The sequence below is a fragment of the Hyla sarda genome, chromosome 3 (assembly GCF_029499605.1).
Source record: "Hyla sarda isolate aHylSar1 chromosome 3, aHylSar1.hap1, whole genome shotgun sequence".
Lineage (NCBI taxonomy): Eukaryota > Metazoa > Chordata > Amphibia > Anura > Hylidae > Hyla > Hyla sarda.
Window position 1 is genome coordinate 157,984,921 of NC_079191.1, and position 21,623 is coordinate 158,006,543.

A 21,623-nucleotide genomic window follows, 5' to 3' on the forward strand; every position below is an offset into this window, starting at 1 on the left:
CAGTTCATTGATTTAAAGCGCCCCCGGCTAGCTCAGTGGGCTGTTCAGGACCGCTGCGGCAAAATCGTTGCATCCCTAACAGCTGCAGGACACAAGGAGGGTCCCTACCTTCCTCATGTGTGTCCGATCGCCGAATGACTGCTCAATGCCTGAGATCCAGGCATGAGCAGTCAAGCAGCAGAATCATTAAACAATGTTATCCTATGTGATAACAATGATCAGTGTAAGAGATCAGTGTGTGCAGTGTTATAGCCCAATATGGGGGCTATAACATTGCAAAAAAATAAAGTGAAAAAAAGTTAAGATCATTTAACCCATTCTTTAATAAAAGTTTGAATCACCTTCCCATTTAAAAAAAATAAAAATAAAAAAAATAAAAACATGTGATATCGCCAAGTGCGAAAATGTCCGAATTATAAAAATATATAGTTAATTAAACCATACGGTCAATGGTGTATGCGCCAAAAAATTCAAAAGTCCAAAGTAGCGTATTTTTGGTCACTTTTCATATAATTGAAAAAATGAATAAAAAGTGATCAAAGACCAATCAATACAGAAATTGTACAGCTAAAAACTTCAGATCACGGCGCAAAAAATGAGCCCTCATACCGCCCCATACGCGGAAAATTACAAAAAGCTATAGGGGTCAGAAGATGACAATTTTAAACGTATAAATTTTACTGAATGTAGTTATGATTTTTTTCCATAAGTGCGACAAAATCAAGGGTATCATTTTAATCCTTTGGACCTACAGAATAAAGAGAGGGGGAGAGGGGGAGAGGGGGAGAGGGGTTTCCCAACCAGGGTGACTCCAGCTGTTGCAAAACTACAGCTCCCAGCATGCCCGGACAGCTGTTGGCTTTCTGGGCATGCTGGGAGTTGTAGTTTTGCAACAGCTGGAGGTGCCCTGTTTGGGAAACACTGCTGCAGAGGGAGAGCAGTATACAGGAAGACTGGCAGAATCAGAGTCCCAGCCAGGCTTCATGTGACATCATGCCTGCTGGGACCCGCCTCCTTCCACCCCTCAGAAAGACAGTGCTCCTGAGCTAATGAAGAGGGATTAAAAAAGGCATTTCCACAGCGTTTTAAACCTCAATAAACACCGGGATAGGCATAGTTAGAGAAAGGGACAGATGGGAAGGGGGATCAGGGAAAGTTTAGATGATGACAGGTACTCTTTAAAGGTAAAGAGTAAAAAAATGAATGTGCATAAACTAAAAAAAAACCTTGGTCCTTAAGGGGTTAAACATACTAATTAGGTTAAACATACTAATTTTTAACCCCTTAATGACAAAGCCCATTTACACCTTAAGGACCAGGCTAATTTTATTTTAGCGTTTTCGTTTTTCCTCCTCGCCTTCTAAAATCCATAACTCTTATATTTCCATCTACAGACCCATATAAGGGCTTGTTTTTTGCATGACCAATTGTACTTTGTAATGAAACCTCTCATTTTACCATAAAATGAACGGCGAAACCCAAAAAATATTTTTTTTTTAGGGAGGAAATTTTTATGAAAACCACAATTTTACACATTTTGGAGGGTTTCGTTTTCACACTGTACAATTTACGGTAAAAATGACAAGCGTTCTTTATTCTGTGGGTCAATACGATTAAAATGATACCCATGGCTAGATCCTTTTATACCGCTTAAAAAAAAAAAAAATCTAACTTTTTGTACAAAATCAGTAATCTAAAATTGCCCTATTTTGACCACCTATAACTTTCATTTTTCCGTATATAGGGCGGTATGAGGGCTCATCCAATACCACATTTGCATATATAAAACTTTTATTTCTTTTTTTATAAATTTTTTTTTAAAATGTGACAAAAAAGAAGCTTTTTTGGACTTTTTCAAATTTTTTTTACATTAACGCCGTTTACTGTATGGGATCATTAACATCATATTTTGCTAGTTCAGACGCACGCGGCGATACCAAATATGTTTATTTAAAAAAATTACGCTTTTTGGGGGTAAAATGGGTAAAACTGAATTTCCATTTTTATTGGGGGAAGGGATATTTAACTTTTTTTTAAACATTTTTTTCTACTTTTTTATTTTTTACTTTTTAGCAATCCTTTGATTGCTAATACTGTTCAGTGCTATACATAGGACATAGCACTGATCAATATTATCGGCTTTCTCCTGCTCTGGTCTGCTCAATCTCAGACCAGGGCAGGAGACCCCGGGAGACGGATGAGGGGAGGGGACCTCCATCCGCCATTACAGATGATTGGATCGCCGCGGCAGCGCTGCGGGCGATCTGATCATCTATTTTATCGTGCGCATTGCCGCAGATGCCGTGATCTGTACAGATCACGGCATCTGAGGAGTTAATGGCGGACATCCATGCAATCACGGATGTCGGCCATTACTGGCTGATAGCCGGAACCTGCCGTGTATGACGCAAGCGCTGCACCAATACTCTCGGTCATACTGGTGCGCAAAGTACCGCCAAACCAGGACGTACATTTACGTCTGTGGTCGTTAAGGGGTTAAAGTAGTAACCTAAAACAAAACCTACATAAATTGTGTATCCTTGAAAGTTTTTAGGTTTTGCAGTAGATTTTGTTATTAAATGATTGATGTCATTACAACGTATAATTGGTGGTGCAAAAAACAAGCCCTTATACGGGTCTGTAGGTGCAAAATTGAAAGCGTTACAATTTTTACAAGGGGAGGAGGAGAAATCGAAAGTGCAAAAACGAAAATTGGCCTGGTCCTTAAAGGAGTATTCTGGGCAAAACATCTTATCCCCTTATCCAAAGGATAGGGGATAAGATGTCTGATCACAGGGGGCCCACCACTGGGACCCCCCGCGATCCCCCTACAGCACCTGCATTTTATGTGGGGCTGCATCTCCAGGCTCGGAAACCTCCAGGTTTCCGGGACTGGAGACGTGAGGTAACCTAACGCCTTCCAATGAAGTCAGCCACGCCCCCCCCTCCCGAATGGAGGGGGCGTTGTGTGACATCACTGGAAGATGTGCAGTTACCTCACGTCCCCAGTCCCGGAAACCCGGAGGTTTCCAAGACTGGAGATGCAGCCCCACATAAAATGCGGGTGCTGCAGGGAGATCGCGGGGGGGTGGTCCCAACATCGGGCCCCCCACGATCAGACATCTTCAGATGTTTTTGTCAGGAATACTCCTTTAAGGTCAAAATGGGCTTGGTCCTCAAGGGGTTAAGGAAGATGCTCCAAGTCATGGCAGCACTCAGAACCCAAACATAAAACACGTAGCTTTAGTATTATTGTGAAAATACAAAGTGGTCTTCTCTTCCTGATAACTGCTTCTGCTAATCAAATAAAAATCATTTTAATGCTGAGCATATTAAAACAGAAAAACATATCGCAAGAACAGCACAATCCCTGAAAGATTTCTGCTAGCACTTACTAAAAGCACAGCAATGGGAAATAAGATCATAAGAACAGTCCTTCAAGATTACAGGACCAAATCAGTCACCAGCAATTGTTTCTGACAAAGTCACAAAGCATAGCAAACTGCAATCCTAGTTGCCACATCATACAAAAAATAATTAAGCAAAAAGAAAAAGTATTTTACCCGTAACAAAAAGTGAAATTGCCAATACAGTCTAAAATCTAACATTTTAAGAGCACTATACTGTACGCACATTAACATGGTTATCTTTTAAAGGAAGCAAAAGATAACTTACAGCTTTTCAAGATAACTAAGGGGAGAAACCATGCTGCTTGACAAGAAATACATCAGATAAATTGGATACTTACCTTACATCCAAACATTAAAGAAATGGTACTGTTGTTACATGCCACCTTGCAATGGCAAAGCATTGGAGAAAAACAGTCCAAGTTTTTGATGTTGGAAGAGAATTTTTCTGAGCCAGGACATCTTAGTCTGTCATTCAGCAGAAGTCCCGGAAAATGTCTTTGAAAGTGTTTGTTCACCGATGTAGACATCTACCCCAAGAAGGCAATATACACCAGCAGATAAAATCAAAAAGGTCTCCTCATGAAACACAAAGATTGATTGTAAAAGAATAGTCATTTACCAAACATACATCTCCTCAGGTCTACTAAATGATAGAACGGAAAGGATGCGTGATCCACTCGATGCAGCGTCTACATTATCACACATCCTCTGTAACAAGAAGCAGACCAGCAGCTGGAGCACTGGATGTTATGAAGGAGGGGCAACAACCCCGCAGAAAGAAATTCTGAATTGTAGCACAATTATGGTATAAGTATATAAAAGCACAAGTACAGCATTTAACCCTGTCAACTAAATCCATTTAAACACTATAAATTATATAATATATATATATATATATATATATATATATATATATATATATATATAGACAAAGAATAAGTCAGCCAGCACTTTAGTTGATACCAAACTATTATATGGACCTGGCCTACAGGTGCACGCTACTAGGCTAGATATACAGCAACAGGAGAATGCAGCAGCACACTGCCAGCACAAGGATATAGGTGCAACATGAATATGCAGTTAAAACATGGAGAGCTATACAGCTAGCTGTATAGCTCTCCATGTTTTAACTGCATATTCATGTTGCACCTATATCCTTGTGCTGGCAGTGTGCTGCTGCATTCTCCTGTTGCTGTATATCTAGCCTAGTAGCGTGCACCTGTAGGCCAGGTCCATATAATAGTTTGGTATCAACTAAAGTGCTGGCTGACTTATTCTTTGTCTGTATTACACATACGGGGGAGTGGCTACCTCCATGTTGGCCTTGCACCCCACCCACCTCTATCAGGTGTGTATATAAGGTGGCTTGGATGTTCCAGATCCTACCATGCTTACTGAACTGTTCACACAGAGGCATATTCACAGAGTAGGGTCCGTCCCAGGAGGCTACCTTATCGCGGTGGGACGGTCCAAGCTATTTGACCGCCGGCGGAGACAAATTTGCGAGCTAAGTGCCTCACTATTTCATAGTTTCACATTTGCATCTATTACACCATAGCTGTATAGCTCTCCATGTTTTAACTGCATATTCATGTTGCACCTATATCCTTGTGCTGGTAGTGTGCTGCTGCATTCTCCTGTTGCTATATATATATATATATATATATATATATATATATATATATATATATATATATATATATACATATACACATATACATACACACACACACCCCCCAAGAGTTCATAACAGCTCCTTTCAAGTAACCATTTCACTGATTCCAGACTAGCTACACATTTTGGTCATTTGGTCACAACTCGTCACCTACATTTATATTTACAGTATGCATCTTGATAAAAAAAGAGTTTACTTGTCAAATAACCTATTAAATGTAGTGGGGGGAAATAAAAAGGAGCTTAACATAACTTTGAATATGTGCCCATTAAAAGTATAAACACAGAAATACAGTGAAAAGTGTTGTTAAAAGAAAAAGATGCAAGTCGTTATCTCTCTCTATATATATATATATATATATATATATATATATATATATATATATATATATATATCTCAAAAACAGTAAACAATTGTAACATTGTCCTATACTCTCTTGATAGTCCAAAATAGGAACATAGGTTTCCAATTCAACACTAAGCAAATAAAATGTTGTGAGAAAATACTGGACAACCAAAAAATACTGTTAACCCATACTTATACCAATGCGTCCTTTTATCTCATTTGGTAGTGTTGGGGGTTTCACCTGTGAGGCCTGCTATATATAGACCAGCAAGGGTGGGGCTTGTAACCTGTCTCCCCCCTCCCATTGTATGTGTGCTTAGTTCACACTGGAGGCGACTGGGGAGCAGCCTGCAAGTTGGACCTTAGGCTGCTGTATATCTGGTTCCTGGTTCTATGTATCTGGCCAGGTAAAAAAGGTTAGTGGTTAGGTCCCACATCACATGAGAAACCTTGGCGTGGTGGGCGGGCTCAGGTATGTCCTTCATATAAGGCTATACTGGCTAATGTCTCATTTTTACATCAGTTTTGAGGATTAGCTAATATCATTGTATATATTTGCCACAGGATTGAAACCCCACTCTTGTCCATAGGTGCGGGTCCTCTACCCCATTGTATGTGTGCACAATTGCACTTAGGGTTGAGCACCTGTTATCACCTTGAGACTGTTTTGTTTTTTTCTCTTGCCACATAAGCCTCTGAAATTGCAGTTTTAATCCATCTGGCTATAGAATTTCGAGAGGCTTTTTTGCCTCTATTAGGGCCAGCAAACTGGATAAACAGATTATAATCCTTCCTCCACTGACTAGTTCTTTCAATGTAATGGAGAACAGCTCTTCTAACGTCCAGAAGACTATATGATTTTTCTAAGTCATTTTTTTGGATCGGAACAGAAGGATGGAACCACAATATCCTGTGATCTATGAAAGGTAGAGACAACTTTAGGGAGGAAGTTAGGATCAAGCTTAAAAATGAATTTGTCATCCAAAATTCTGATATAAGGCTACCTGATAGAAAGAGCCCGAATTTCACCTACTCTTCTAGCTGTAGTGATGGCAATTAAAAATATAGTTAAGAGTCAAAAATGTTTCAGAGATAGAATCCAGAGGCTCAAAGGGATCCAAAGGAAGAGCCGCTAGAACTGTATTTAAATTCCACTGAGGACAGATATTTAAGTCTTAGGTGTGAGTCTGCTGGACGCTTTAATAAATCTTGAAATCCACATGTTATCAGCCAATTTTACATGATAGAGAGCACAGAGCAGAAACCTGTACTTTAAAGGACATGTCCGGTGCTCACTTTTCTTATTGTATCCGTTACGGGCTGCAAAAAAAAAAGAAAAGGAAATAAGCTCTCTCTTACCTGCCTACGCTCCCCCGGTACAGGCGGTCGGTCCCCGGGCTGTATTCTTCTTACTTCCTGTTAGCCCGGCACGTCACACGGAGCTTCAGCCTATCACCGGCCGAGGCGGGAGATCGCTGTGGCCGGTGATAGGCTGAAGCTCCATGTGACGTGCCGGGCTAACAGGAAGTAAGAAGAATACAGCCCGGGGACCGAACACCTGTACCGGAGCACCGGGGGAGCGTAGGCAGGTAAGAGAAAGTTTGTTTTCTTTTATTTTTCAGCCCGGAATGGATACAATAAGAAAAGTGAGCGACGGACATCTCCTTTAAGAGTACTAGGTGAAAGACCTAAATCAAATCCCTGCTGAAGGAAGTCTACAATTTTAATAGAAAAAGAATCCCCACACCAAGAAATAAACTTCTTCCAGGTTTTTGCATAGATTCTAGAGGTAGTATCTTTACGGCTTGATAGAAGCGTATTTACTACTTTTTCAGAGAAACCTTCCTTCAGCAGAATGGACTTTTCAATGTCCATGTTGTCAAGCTGAGATTTTTGATCTGAAGACGAAAGAATTGACCCTGGGACAGAAGGTCCTTTTGAGGAGGAAGGCAGATGGGATCCTCTACACTTTAGTCTTTAAAGGAGTACTCCGGAGCTAACCTTTTATAGGGGAATTGTAGCATGAGGCAAAGTTATATAACATTCTAATATACTTACGTTTTCCATATGGTCTTCTTCCCGGTCTTCTCCTCGCTTTTCTCTCCGTCCGGAAGCTGGGTCTTCTGATGACGCTCGACCGGTATTTCTTCTTGATCCGCCGCCATCTTCGCCCGGTGATTCATCACTCCAATGAGTCACTGCGGGCTGTGCCGGCCTCCCAGCCCGAAGTTGGCTACTCCCCCAAAGTTAATTTATTCTGCGCATGCGCAGTACTACGCAAGTAGCGTAGGGCTAATGCTAGGCTCCTATTGCTGCCTACGTTAGCCCTACGCTATTTGCGTAGTGCTGCACCTGCGCTACATAGAATGTACTTCTATATGCTGTACAACGCTCCAGCACCCCCTGTATATGATCCACCCCGCCCGGAAGCCTCAGGTCTCGGGGGCACGCCTGTTTGTTCTCCGGCATTACAGCTGCGCGGACTCTGGGTCCGGGAGGAGGAGGATGGCGGAGGAGCCACAAGTGGAGGCGGCGGTGACAGCAGGCATCATCCCTCAGTCTCCGAGGTGAGTGACACTACAGACCGGGGGAGGGCGGCACTGGCAGCATGCTCGGCCACCGGCAAAGACTAGTTGTGTGTGAGTGGGAGAGAGGAGCCCCCTGCAGGGGAGAAGGGGCAGGTGTGCCAGGTGAGGAGGGGGCACAGCCTGGACCCTGGGGTTGGGGTGCCCAGTGCAAGGAGCAGAGAGTTACTTTGCAGAACTGGGGGCAGCATGGGCACTGTTTGCAGGAATGCACTATATATAGTGTGTGTTGTAATGGGGGAGCCCCTTTAACTTTAGGGAGTCTGTAGTGAAGCAGCTTTGTGGGGTCACCCCAAACTCTATAGCCCTGCCGTAACATGGATACATGTGTAAGACAGTGGTCTCCCAGCTGTGGACCCTCCAGCTGTTGCAAAACTACAACTCCCAGCATGCCCGGACATGTCCGGGCATGCTGGGAGTTTTAGTTTTGCAACAGCTGGAGGCACCCTGGTTGGGAAACACTGTGCTAGTGGGCACATGGAGGGAGGGAAGGAGCTGTGGGCATTACTTTATTATAATTTATTATAACTTCCTGGGGGGGGGGGGGAGGAGGGAGAGAGAGCAGCAGCTAACAGGAAGCTAACGCAGGGAGTCATGGGAAATGTAGTCTTTATGACATGGCTGCTTACTGCTACAGGTGGCAATTACAAGAGAATGGCTGGGCCAAATTTGACAATTGAGGTATCATTGGAAAAGTCTTTGAAAGAGCTATCAGATGAGGTAAACTTTTTTTTTTTTTTTTTTTTTTTTTTTTTAAGTACCAGCGCTCCGGAGTACTCCTTTAATAGAGAAAACCACCTCCTCTTTAGCCAGTATGGAGCTACTAGGATTAGAATGCAATGGTAGTTCATTAGCTTCTGAAGGAACCAAGATATCAGCGGCAGGGGAGGAAATGCATATCCCATACGGAATGTCCAATCCTGAGCCAAAGCATCTACTGGTAGAGGAGAGTCCCTTGGATTTAGGGAATAGAATAGATCCAACTTGTGATTTTTCCTGGTTGCAAAGAGATCTACTTGAAGAACCCCCCCACTACTCTGTAATCATTCTGAATGCCCACGGAGCTAGAGACTATTCCTCTGGGTCTGATATATGTCTTCTCAGGAAGTCCGCCTCCCAAGTTCCAGACCCCTTTGAGATGCACTGCTGAGATAGAAAGCATCTTGTTTTCTGCCCAAGAAAATATTTGATGAGAAATTGACTGAGATTGAGAGCTGTGTACCTTGGACCTCCTGGACGCCTTATAAAGGCCACTGCAGTCATGTTGTCCGAGTAAATGAGGATATGGTGATTATTGCAGATCTCCTCCAACTCTTGGAGCGTCATCCATACTGCCAGTAGCTCTCTGAAGTTTGAAGATTTTCTTGCTGTCTGAGGATCCCACTTTCCTTGGACTACTCGAGTCTCTGAGTGAGCACCCCATCCCCCTGCACTGGTATCTGTTGTTATGATTAACTGTTTTGTCTGAAACCAACTTACTCCCTTCTCTAAATTTTTATTGAACGTCCACCATCTTAGATGGGATTTTACTTGAGTGGGAATAATCACTCTTCTGTCTAAAGACTTCTGAGACTTGTCCCAAATGGTTAGGATCCACTTTTGTAGAGGCCTGGAGTGAAACTGAGCCCAAGCTACTGATTGGATGCATGATGTCATATGGCCCAGAGTCTACATTGCCGTCCTGATTGTACAAGAATGGAGGGTTAGGAATTTGGAGGGTTAGGAATCTGGAGACTAATGCCTGCAGCAAAACCCTCTTGGAATCCAGAAGAAAAGAGGTCTGAATCCTTGAATCCAAGAGGGTACCTAGGAATATTTACCTCTGACTGGGAATAAGATCGGATTTGTCTAGATTTGGGATCCAACCCAATTTCTGGAGAACAAAAATTGTTCTCTGTAAAAGAAGTTCCAATTGAGGAACTAAGTCCGCCACTATCAGAATGTAGTCTAGATAAGGGATAATTAGAATAGACTCCTTCCTGAGAAGGGCAACCACCTCTGCTAAGACCTTGGTGAAAATTTGATGCGCAGATGACAGGCCGAATGGGAGACAGACAAACTGAAAGTGGTGGACCCTGGACCCCCACTATTTGAATGGATGGGAATGTGGTAATATGCATCGCGAAGATAGATAGTTGCCATCACCGCCCCCTCCTTTATTAACTGAACTGCAGACTTCACAGTTTCCATCTTGAATTTCTTGTAAACCACAAATTTGTTCAGGGGTTTCAGGTTTATAATTGTACGGAACTTCCCGTTTGGTTTGGAGACCAAAAACAGGGAAGAATAATTACCTAGGCCCCTCTGAAGGAGAGGAACCTCCTGGATAGCACCCAGGCTGATAAGGTCCTGAACACCCTTGAGAACCAATTTCATTTTTTTATTTTTTTTACTCTGCTGAGTAACAAAATACCTTGAAGGTGGAGGTGATAACTCGATCAGGAGGCCCCGAGCTATTATTTCCACTATCCAGGGATTGGGAATTAGTGACTCCCAAACTGGGGCAAAATGAGAAAGCCTTGCCCCCCACTGGCCTGGCGTCATTGCTTAGGGTTGGTAGAGGACTAACCGGGGTTAGTAAAGATATTCCTACCCCTATCTCCCTTCCTGTAAAACAAACGTCCTGTTTTCCCTTTAGCCCCTCTGAAAGATTGGTCTGACTGGGAAAAAAAGACAAAAAAGGAGACTTTTTAGGTTGGACCTTATCCAAGGGCAATCCTTTTTTCTTGTCTGCTGCTTTTTCCAGAATAGAATCCAACTCTGGACCAAAAAAACATTTTCCATGGAAAGGGAGGGAGCAGGGTTTTCTTTTAAGTTTTTTTTTTTTTTAAGTCATGTCTCCCGACCAAGATATTAACCACAGTACACGCCTAGTGGTATTGGACAAAACAGCAGTACGAGAAGCAAGTCTTACCGATTCTGCAGAGGCATCTGATAAAAAATTTGATGCCATTGTGAGCAGAGGCAAGGATTCAAAAATTTGGTCCTTAGAGGTATCAGACTGGAGGTGGTATTCCAGGTGGTCTAACCAAACTCCTAAAGTTCTGGTCACACAGGTAGAGGCTATGCTAGGCCTTACCAGTGAAGAAGCAGCTTCCCAGGTCTTTTTTAAGCAAACTCTCTGCCTTTCTATCAATGGGACCTTTAAGTTGTGTAGCATCCGCGAAAGGCAGAGGAGGTACGCTTTGCTACCTTAGCAACCAGGATGTCTACTAATGGTATCATGTCCCAGGTAATAGAGTCTGCGTCATCAAAGGGATATCGCTTTTTTAGACCCCCAAGGAATAAAAGCAATCTTTTCTGGCTTTCCCCATTCATCCTTAAAGAGTAGCTCCCACCATCCTATTTTTTTTTTTTCCTGTCCCTGCCTATTGCCAATCTATCCCTAACCCCCTCCCTGCTTTTAATTTTAATTTTTACTATATTAAAAATGCCTTTTGTCTGCCTGGCAGTGTGCTCACTACCAGGCAGACTTCCCCAGCAGACACCACGTCACTGATGCCTGCTGGGGGGGTACTTCCGCCCTTAGTTCATCTACACAGGGTGCCTCCAGCTGTTTCACCACTACAACTCCCAGCTTGCCCTGACATCTATTGGCTGTAAAGGCATGCTGGGAGTTGTAGTATTGAAACAGCTGGAGGCACCGTGTGTAGATAAACTATTAGTTAGTTACATGCGGCGCTAGCCCGTCCCCTCTGTCTCCCTCCCCCGCGCCATACCCCGTTCCCTCCATCACAAACCCCCCCCCCCCACATACCCCGTTCCCTCCATCACAAACCCCCCCCTCCCTCATTACATTTACTGCAGAGTCCGGCAGCGGGCGTGCAGGGACAGCGGCGGCGACGATGTGCGGGAGGAGTGGCCTCCCAGCCAGTGGCCGGGGGGGCCAATGCGCTCGCTCCCTGCCTGTCTGACAGGCAGGGATCGAGCGCAGGCTGAATGAAAAAGGACCGATGCCTAGCCGCATTAGTCCTTTTTCAGGCGTGACGTCACTCCAGGCTGCAGCCGGCCACTAGGAGGGAGACCCCTAGTGGCCGGTTTTCAAATGTAAATTAAACCATTTTAAATAAAAAAAAATAATAAAAAGTATATTAGAGATATGTTGTAGTACATAAGTACTACAACATATCAAAAAATAAAGTTGGTGACAGTGCCCATTTAATTTTATGTAAATTCGCATTAACAGGAAAAGTACAGGGTTTCCTGTTTCCTAGGCCTCCAAAAAGCTCATCTTGGATAGACAGTCTCTTGAACTTCCTCTAAATTCAAGGTAGTATGGACGGACTTAATTAAGGATTCAATATCATCAGAATTAACCCCTTAAGGACACATGACTTACTGGAACGTCATGTGTCCGCTCCCGATCTATAACGCGGGGCCACAGCAGCCTCTAACAACGGCCGGGTCCCTTGGCTAATAGCGCACGGCATTGATCGATGTGCCGCGCGCTATTAACCCTTTAGACGCGGTGTTCAAGTGAAACTGAAACCATGCCGGTTAGCTCAGTGGGCTGTTCGGGATAGCCGCGGCGAAATCGCGGCATACCGAACAGCTTACAGGACAGCAGGAGGGTCCCTACCTGCCTCCTCGCTGTCCGATCGCCGAATGGCTGCTCAGTGCCTGAGATCAAGGCATGAGCAGTTAAGCGGCAGAATCATCGATCACTGGTTTCTTATGAGAAACCAGTGATCAATGATGAAGATCAGTGTGTGCAGTGTTATAGGTCCCTATGGGAGTTTTAACATTGCAAAAAAAAAAAAAAGTGGAAAAAAAAAAGTGAATAAATATCATTTAACCCCTTCCCTATTAAAAGTTTGAATCACCCCCCTTTTCCCATAAAAAAAAAAAAAAAAGTGTAAATAAAAATAAACATATATAGTATCGCTGCGTGCGGAAATGTCCGAATTATAAAAATATATTGTTGTTAATTAAACCGCACGGTCAATGGCTTGCGCACAAAAAAATTCCAAAGTCCAAAATAGTGCATTTTTAGTCACTTTTTATATCATGAAAAAATGAATAAAAAGCGATCAATAAGTCCTATCAATGCAAAAATGGTACCGTTAAAAACTTCAGATCACGGCGCAAAAAAGGAGCCCTCATGCCGCCCCATAAACGGAAAAATAAAAAAAAGTTATAGGGGTCAGAAATGACAATTTTAAACGTATTAATTTTCCTGCATGAAGTTATGATTTTTTCCAGAAGTACGACAAAATCAAACCTATATAAGTAGGGTATAGTTTTAACCGTATGGACCTACAGAATAAATACCAGGTATCATTTTTACCGAAAAATGTACTACGTAGAAACAGAAGCCCCCAAAATTTACAAAACGGCATTTCTTTTTTCAATTTTGTCTCACAATGATTTTTTTTCCCATTTCACCGTAGATTGTTGGGCACAATGACTGATGTCATTACAAAGTAGAATTGGTGGCGCAAAAAATAAGCAATCATATGGATTTTTAGTGCAAAATTGAAAGAGTTATGATTTTTTAAAGGCAAGGAGCAAAAAACGAAAATGTGAAAACCCCCGGTCCTTAAGGGGTTAAAGAAGACTCTTACTCTTCATGAGGATTTTCCATATATTCTTCTTCCAATTCTGGAGATACACTTTCTTCAGAATCCGAAAAGGATACCGTTTTGGTCTTTTTTACAGCTGAAACATTAACTGTAGTAGATGCCACAGGGGTAACCGGTGTAAAAGAAGCTAATGCTGAGTGAATCTCTGAATGAATCATGGATTTAATTTCTTGCATGAGTGTGGGAGAATGATCTTTAACCACTGATGCAATGCATGCTGTACACAAATGTTTAGAAGCTGATTCAGGAAACTCTATATAGCACATTACAAATGTTTTTGGTTTTGATTTAACTGAAGAACCTGCAGAATCCTTGTCTCCCTGCAATTACAAGGAAGAGAAGGATAAACACCATCCAAACGAAGATAGGCCAGGGCGAACCCATAGGCCCTCAGTACTCACTGATCATTGGACCGCTGGAGGATCTGGAATCTTTGCAGGCGAGCTCATGATGAAGCCAGGTAGAGCAGCTTCCAGCTGGGAGAGGGGCTTCTTATAGGAAAAAAGCCGGTCCCCAGATTAAAATCCAGTGGCCGACGGCGGCTGGAAGTTATGTCAGACGCCAGCGTTGCGGCCGAAAGGATATTCTGCAGACTCCTCGTCGGGACTTTTAAACAAGGAAGTGCTCGCGCGAGGCAAAGCCCTGGACGCACTGAGAGCAGACCGCCGCAAGAACACCGCCAGCACTTGCAGCGCTCCTGCGGCGTTTCCTCTGCTCCATACTCCCGGACCAGACCTATGGGAGTGAAGAAAGGGGGTGTGCAGCACCCCGAGTCTGCAAGGCCCCGGTAAGGTCCTTCCAATTTTCTTCATGCAGGAGAGAAGACCCGCCCTGCACCTCTCAGCTTCTTCCCTGACAGGGACAGGAAAAAACACTGGGGTGGAGAGGAAGGGGTGGGGAATTTAACCTCTCAGTGTTTTTTCCTGTCCCAATCAGGAGGAGGAGATAATCTCATGGGTGCTGTCGTGGAATCTTTATTTTACTTTGCAGTGGTCATGTATTTATCAAACGCTATTTATGAAGAAAAAAAAGTCACATCTCCATTTAAAAGTCACATATGTATTCCAGGTCTAACCTGGCTTACAGAAAGTGCATACGTCTGCAGAAAAGGAAAATTAACACCCACTTTAACAACTGTTCTTGTTCTGCATCAGGAAATAAAGCTACTACATTAATGTTAATGTAAATTATAGAAAAAATGTATTATATAAGGCTGCTTCACACTATAAAAATACCTCAGTTATAAACACCCGTTATAAAAACCCTGGAAATCGGCCGTTAAACAGACGTTATTAAAGGGGTACTCTGGTAGAATTTTTTTTTTTTTTTTAAATCAACTGGTGCCAGAAAGTTAAACAGATTTGTTAATTACTTCTATTAAAAAATCTTAATCCTTCCAGTACTTATTAGCTGCTGAATACTGAAGAGGAAATTATTTTCTTTTTGGAACACACTGCTCTCTGCTGACATCATGAACAGTGCTCTCTGCTGACATCTCTGTCCATTTTAGGAACTGTCCAGAGAGCATATAGTGCTCTCTGCTGACATCTAATCTCTGTCCATTTTAAGAACTGTCCAGAGATTAGATGTCAGCAGAGAGCACTGTGGTCATGATGTCAGCAGAGAGCTCTGTGTTCCAAAAATAAAAGAATTTCCTCTTAAGTATTCAGCAGCTAATAAGTACTGGAAGGATTAAGATTTTTTTAATAGACGTAATTTACAAATCTGTAACTTTCTGGCACTAGTTGATTAAAAGAAAAAAAGTTTTCCACCGGAGTACCCCTTTAATATAACAGGATAAAATGGCTATTCAAAAAATCCCATAGACTATAATGGGATTTTCTAACGGACGATTTTCAAGATTTTTATGACGGATGTTCATTACAGATTAATTTTTATAATGTGAAAGGGGCCTAACTAATAACTATTCATTTTAAGGTTGAAAATACACACTGCACACCTTGTTAATTTTAGGACACATACATGCTGGCGTACACACTAAATTTTAAAATGAATGTTGTGTTAAAATAGAATAAAGGCACCAAATTGTGTAAGAATTTTTACAGACCACGTAAATAACCGCCATGTGGCACTAAAATTTTCCCTTTAAAATAAATAAATAAATAAATAAATAAATAAAACATCCATAGTTATACCGCTTCATGTACATTTTGGGGTGGGTTACGTAACGAGGAGATTTTTTTTTTTTTTTTGAGTGGCTTCACTATTGTTTATGTGCCTGTTGGTGCTGCGCCCACCAACGTCCCAAAAGTAAACAAAAAAGCCTCCAGAGTATGGATATTCACGGTGCAGCATAGTATGTTTTTAATATTTTTTTAATCTTTGAGGAGGGTGGATGGGTTGTGGCGGGATAGTTGGAGTGCAGCTATTTAGACAGGCCAGTAAGGGTGTCACCCGAACTTCGGCTATTAATATAAGGCAAAACATTTCTGCTTTAAAAAAAAAAAAAAAAAAAAGGAAGGTCCAAACGCTCTGCACCCCTGCCAAACTGTTTAAAGTGGCCATGTCCCATTCATTGTTTACCAAGCATAGATCCTGGTAGTGGCCATGGCATTATGGCATTACAATTCAATTCACTACAGGAAATATCCAGCACCAGGATAGCAGGTAAAAAGTCCAATTTATTGAGGCATTTAAATAAAACAGGTACACAGGAGAGTGGTCGCCTATGCGTTTCGGGCTGGCGTGCATTGGCATAAATCAAAGTAACACATATATACTATTAATAGGTCACATGTCGTTACAGGTATATACTACTAGACAAAGCTAAAAATGTGGCATGGAATCCAAAATGGAGAGGAGTCATTTCATGTATCCACTGATGTTACATAAATCTTTAAAAGGAAAACTGTCAGCTTGCTCCCCCCACACTAGCCAGCGGTACTGGTGGGTAATGTGTCAGTTTGATTCTTACCGCGCCCGGATCCGTCTCCTAGGACTGTAGCCACCTTTTCCAGCCCACTGGAACACCTGAAAGCTTAACTAATTTATGCAGGCTAAAGTCAGCAACTGCCGAGCCGAGACGTTCATGACTTCTAGAATCACTGTAACTTCGCTCCTCTCTAGTCGAATCTATCAGTGTGTCCATATTAAACCGGGTATCTATGTAACATCAGTGGATGCAAGAAATAATTCCTCTCCAGTTTTGATTCCATGCCACATTTTTTAGCTTTGTCTAGTATACACCTGTAACTTATTTATTTATTTATATAGAGCCTACAGATTCCGCAGCGCTTAACGATCATGTGACCTATTCATAGGATATATGTGTTACTGTGTTACTATGTTTTATGCCATGACTAAGGGCACTCCAGCCCAAAACACGTAGGCGACTTCGCTCCTGTGTACCTGTTTTAGGCTGGGTTCACACCACGTTTTGTAACTACGGTTCCCGTATACGGCTGGGAGGAGGGGGGCGGGGCTTAATCGCAGCACCCGCACTCTGCCGTATTCGGGAACCATATTTAAAGGGGTACTCCGGTGAAAACCTTTTTTCTTTTAAATTAACTGGTGGCAGAAAGTTAAACATATTTGTAAATTACTTCTATTAAAAAATCTTAATCCTTCCAGTACTTATTAGCTGCTGAATACTACAGAGGAAATTCTTTTCTTTCTGGAATGGTCTCTGATGACATCACGACCACAGTTCTCTCTGCTGACGTTATTATAATAATAATAATAATGATGCTTTATTTATTGTTGTCCTTAGTGGGATATGAACCCAAGTCCCCAGCACTGCAAGGCAGCAGTGCTAACCACTGAGCCACCATGCTGCCCTTAGCATACTTCTGCTATACTTCTGCTATGCATCTGCTATGCATGGTTGCTAAAATGGACAGAGATGTCAGCAGAGAGCACTGCGCTCGTGATGTCATCAGTGTTCCAAAAAGAAAGGAATTTCCTCTGTAGCATTAAGCAGCTAATAAGTGCTGGAAGGATTTTTTTAATAGAAGTAATTTACAAATATGTTTAACTTTCTGGCACCAGTAGATTTAAAAGAAAAAAGGTTTTCACCAGGGTACCCCTTTAATGCATGTCTATGAGCCGACCGGAGAGAACCGCAGCCTCCGGTCGGCTTTGTTTTTGGCCGTATGTGGTTTCCCGACCGTAGGTAAAAACGCGGTCGACCATGTTTTTGCCTGCGGTTGAGTGCGGGCGCCGCGATTAAGCCCCGCCCCACCCTTCCTCCCAGCCGTATACGGGAACCGTAGTTACAAAACGTGGTGTGATCCTAGCCTTATTTACACGTCTCAATAAATTGGTTTTACCTGCTATCCTGGTCGTGGATATTACCTATTGTTCGCATTCAGCTTTTGGAAGGGTCAGAGCACGGGAGCAGAGGCAAGGATTTGAGCAGATATCCTTTGAAAGACTGAGTACAATTCACTACAGTTTTCGCTTATTCAGAAGAAAGGAATTAAAGGAGTATTCCCGCATGAAACTTTTTTTTGTTGTTTTTACCTGCCCAGAATTCCAGTAGATAAAAAGCAAATCCCACACTGGACTTACCCTCTCACAATTCCCCAGTATCCTGCTCCAGTCCTCCGATGCTGTCTTTTTCCTGCTTCTTGCGGTTGGCAATTCGCTAAGCCACTTTGTGACCATCTCAGCAAAAATAAAGACAAGTCCGCTCACCTAACCATACTGTTTAAAGCTGCCCTGATTCCTGATTATTGCTATATTGTTATTTGATATACATATAAATAGAGGTGTAAGGCAATGATTCACAATACCCCTGAGGAAGTCACATTGTGATGGAACGCGTGGGGCTCTGGCATCCCATCTGGTACTATTACAGTGATACTCTGTCTGTGGTTTGTTGTGGCTTTAATTTAGATTATATTTGTTTCTATTATCTATTCATGTAATATGAATATTTCTATATTTAGCTTATTTTTGCCTCAGTCAGAACTGTGTACATAAGATCTGTACCATATAGACGGGTTGGTGAGGAGGGGAGTCGTGGCCCCTCTCCCATGTTGTGTGTCTAGCTCATAGAGCTTTTTAATTGCTTTTAGCTTTTTTTCTCTATATGTCATGATTCTAATTAAATAAATATAGATTTTCTTCAAATTACTATTTGGTGTGTGCTTTTTCTGCAGTAGTTACTGCTTTTGTACAGCTGATTCCCGATTAGTCCAGGTGCTGCCGCAGACAAGGAACTAATAGAAGAAAACTGCTCACTAGGAGCGATGGTCCCCCAGCACTTCCAGACTCCATTATGGATAAAACAAACTTATTTCTTCCTTAATAAAATCATCAAGGTAGCAAAAATAGATAAGACATATACGAGTTTCGGCTATGTAGCCCTCTTCAAGGTCTGTTTTCCAAGGTCTGGCAGACCTTGAAAAAGGCTACATAGCTACCTTGATGTTTTTAATAAGGAAGAAATAAAAGTTTGTTTTAGCCATAATCGTGTTTGGAAGTGCTGGGGGACCCTTGCTCCTAGTGGGCAGTTTTCTTCCACTGTGTGACAAGTCGATGAGAAAAGCAGGAAGACTGTAGCAGAGGCCGGAAGATAGATAGATAATGGAGGCACGGAAGGAGGAAAGTCCAATTTTATTTTACATTATTTTTTAATGCCAGCACTCTGGGCAGGAAAAAAAAAAGTGATTCATTTCGGAGTACTCCGTTAAGAGTCCTTTTACATGGGCTGACAGGCTGCAGATAATGAGCTACGATCTCTGATCCGCACATGCTTACTGAGCTTTAACAAGGTTCAATCAATTGTGAAGCCGAACAGCAGAAAGTCCCTGTGTCATTCATGGGTCCCTTTAAAATCATTATGGACTGCACACCCTTGATTACACAGGGCAATGTGCAGTAGATAAGGATTTTATTGGCTGCACAAAATATGCTGACAAACCAGCATTTACTTTTCTTTGTTGTGCTTATCATGGCTTATTACACTTTTGCGACAATAATTAACAGGTTTGAGTGGCAGGGGCTCCAGGGCCACCATATGGCTAGACAACGTGGCAATAATGGACCTATAGCTCAGCGAGCTGCAACTAGGGGTGGCTGAGTACAAGTTAGCCTCCTACAAATCTGTACTGTAGGCAGCTCAGCAGCATAGCTGATTCTTAGTGGTCAGCTTATTGCCTAAGCTGCTTGGCCCCTGCTATTCTGTTCTGTTGCTTTCTCTGACAGCATTTTCCTATTCTGAAGCTCTGTTCTCCCTCTTTCTGAGCCTTGGTGCTACACTCCCTAGGTGAATTTCTTATTTGCTTTTCTGAAGGGTCAAGAAATTATTATGGGCGACTTTTGGTAAAAAGTCAAACATTGCAACAAATTGAGGGCTTTGCTTTAAATGTACCCCAGCCCTGACCTGGCTTACAAAACTGGCTGTGGACAGCGGGCCTGCCGGTCAAATTTAAATATTCATGTGGCGCTGGTCAAGTGAGCGCTTGCTGCTACTGAGCCAGGGATGTGGAATTCCTATCGCCAGACGCCCAGGACAAGCAGTTTCGGGCGCCGGGCAGGCACATTTTTCTGGCCCTTAGCCCGGAACTGACAAGCGCTGCGGCGCTCTGCAGTCTGTATGGAGCGGGCTGCCGACTCGTGCCCGCTCCATACTCTGCAGATCTCGGCTGTGGAAACTTGCGTCCTCTGAAGGCAGAGCAGGGGGAGATTAGAAGCTGTGTACGTCCTATCTCCCGCTGCTCTACCTTCATTCTGCAATGCAGACCTGCGGGGGGAGATGAGGGGGCGCAGCTTCTTGCTCCCCGTGTAGACCTGTGTCCTCTGCCTTTGCTCCCCCCCAGCTCTAGCTTCAGAAACATTCGGAGAGCTGAGGAGAGGAGCGGACGCACGTCTGCACGGGGCGCAAGTTTCACACCGCCGCTAATAGGCAGCATGCGGGCTCTGCAGTATGTATGGAGCGGGCTCCATACTCTGCAGCCCCCGGCTGGTCTCAGCAGTCTGTATGGAGCGGGCTCCGGACTCCTGCCCGCTCCATACTCTGCAGCCCCCGGCTGTTCTCAGTAGCCGGGGGCTGCCGCTAATAGCCAGCATGCGGCGATTGCCGCGGCTGGCTATGAATCCTTTAGATCGCCACTGTCAAAGCTGACAGCGGCATCTAAAGGCACATGTGAATGCTCCCTGGTGGGCTAGTGGGGTAGATCGCCCCGCCGCAGCGTGATTGCAGGGGGGCGATCCACTATGGAGGTATCCGGAGGGCTTACCTCTGCTTCCTGCTGTCCCGTGACTGTCATTGATAGATCCTGGCTGGACCAGGCTCTATCAATGGATCGCAGAGCTCACAGATCAATGAGTTCAATAGAACTATATTCATCTGTATGAGAAATCTAATGATTCCTCCTATAAGTCTAATAAAGTGTATAAAAAAAAGTTTTAATAAAAGGTTAAAAAAAAAAACACATTAACCCCTTTCATGTTAAAAGTTCAAATGACCCCCTTTTGCTATATAAAAACATGCAAACATAATAAAAATAAACATATTTGGTATCGCTTTGTGCGTAATGGTACGACCTATTAAAATATAACATTATGTATCCCGTACGTTAAATGTAAAAAATAAATTTAAAAAAAAAACACAGAATTGCACTTTTTATAATATCCCCAGAACAAAAGTTAAAAAGCGATTAAAAAGTCAGATCAATACAAAAATGGTACGGATACAAAAAACAGATTATGGCACAAAAAATGAGCCCTCATACAGCCTGGTGTGCGAAAAAAAGAAATAGTTGAAGGGGTCAAAAAATGCCAATTAAAAAAATTCTAAAAAGTTCTGAATTTTTAAAAATTTGTAAACCATGACATAAATTATATAAAATCTGGTATTACTGTAATCAGGCGGCCTAAAGTATCAAAATAACATTTTATCTCAACCACAAGGTAAATGGCGTAGAAAAGAAAACCACCAAATCTGCAAAATTATATTTTACTATTATAATTTCACTTCACCTTATAATATTTTTTTTTTTTTTTGGTCCAGCGAATATGTTATGGAACAATTAAAAGGTGTCATAGTAGGTAGTCATGG

At 42.6% G+C, this 21,623-nt stretch overlaps 1 protein-coding gene across 19 annotated transcripts in view; it reads right to left on the bottom strand.

Annotated features, from left to right (window-relative positions):
* Positions 1-21,623, bottom strand: part of DLG1 (discs large MAGUK scaffold protein 1) — a 296,709-nt gene that overhangs the window by 187,553 nt on the left and 87,533 nt on the right. Inside the window, exon 1 of one of the 19 annotated variants that reach the window (XM_056565349.1) lies at positions 3,749-4,050. The exons of 17 other annotated variants lie outside the window; for them this stretch is intronic. In XM_056565349.1, the coding sequence (XP_056421324.1) occupies positions 3,749-3,937 (189 nt within the window). In that variant the 5' untranslated portion in view covers positions 3,938-4,050. Of the gene's footprint in view, positions 1-3,748; positions 4,051-21,623 lie in introns of those variants that run through there. One more of the 19 variants, XM_056565356.1, reaches the window with a different exon arrangement.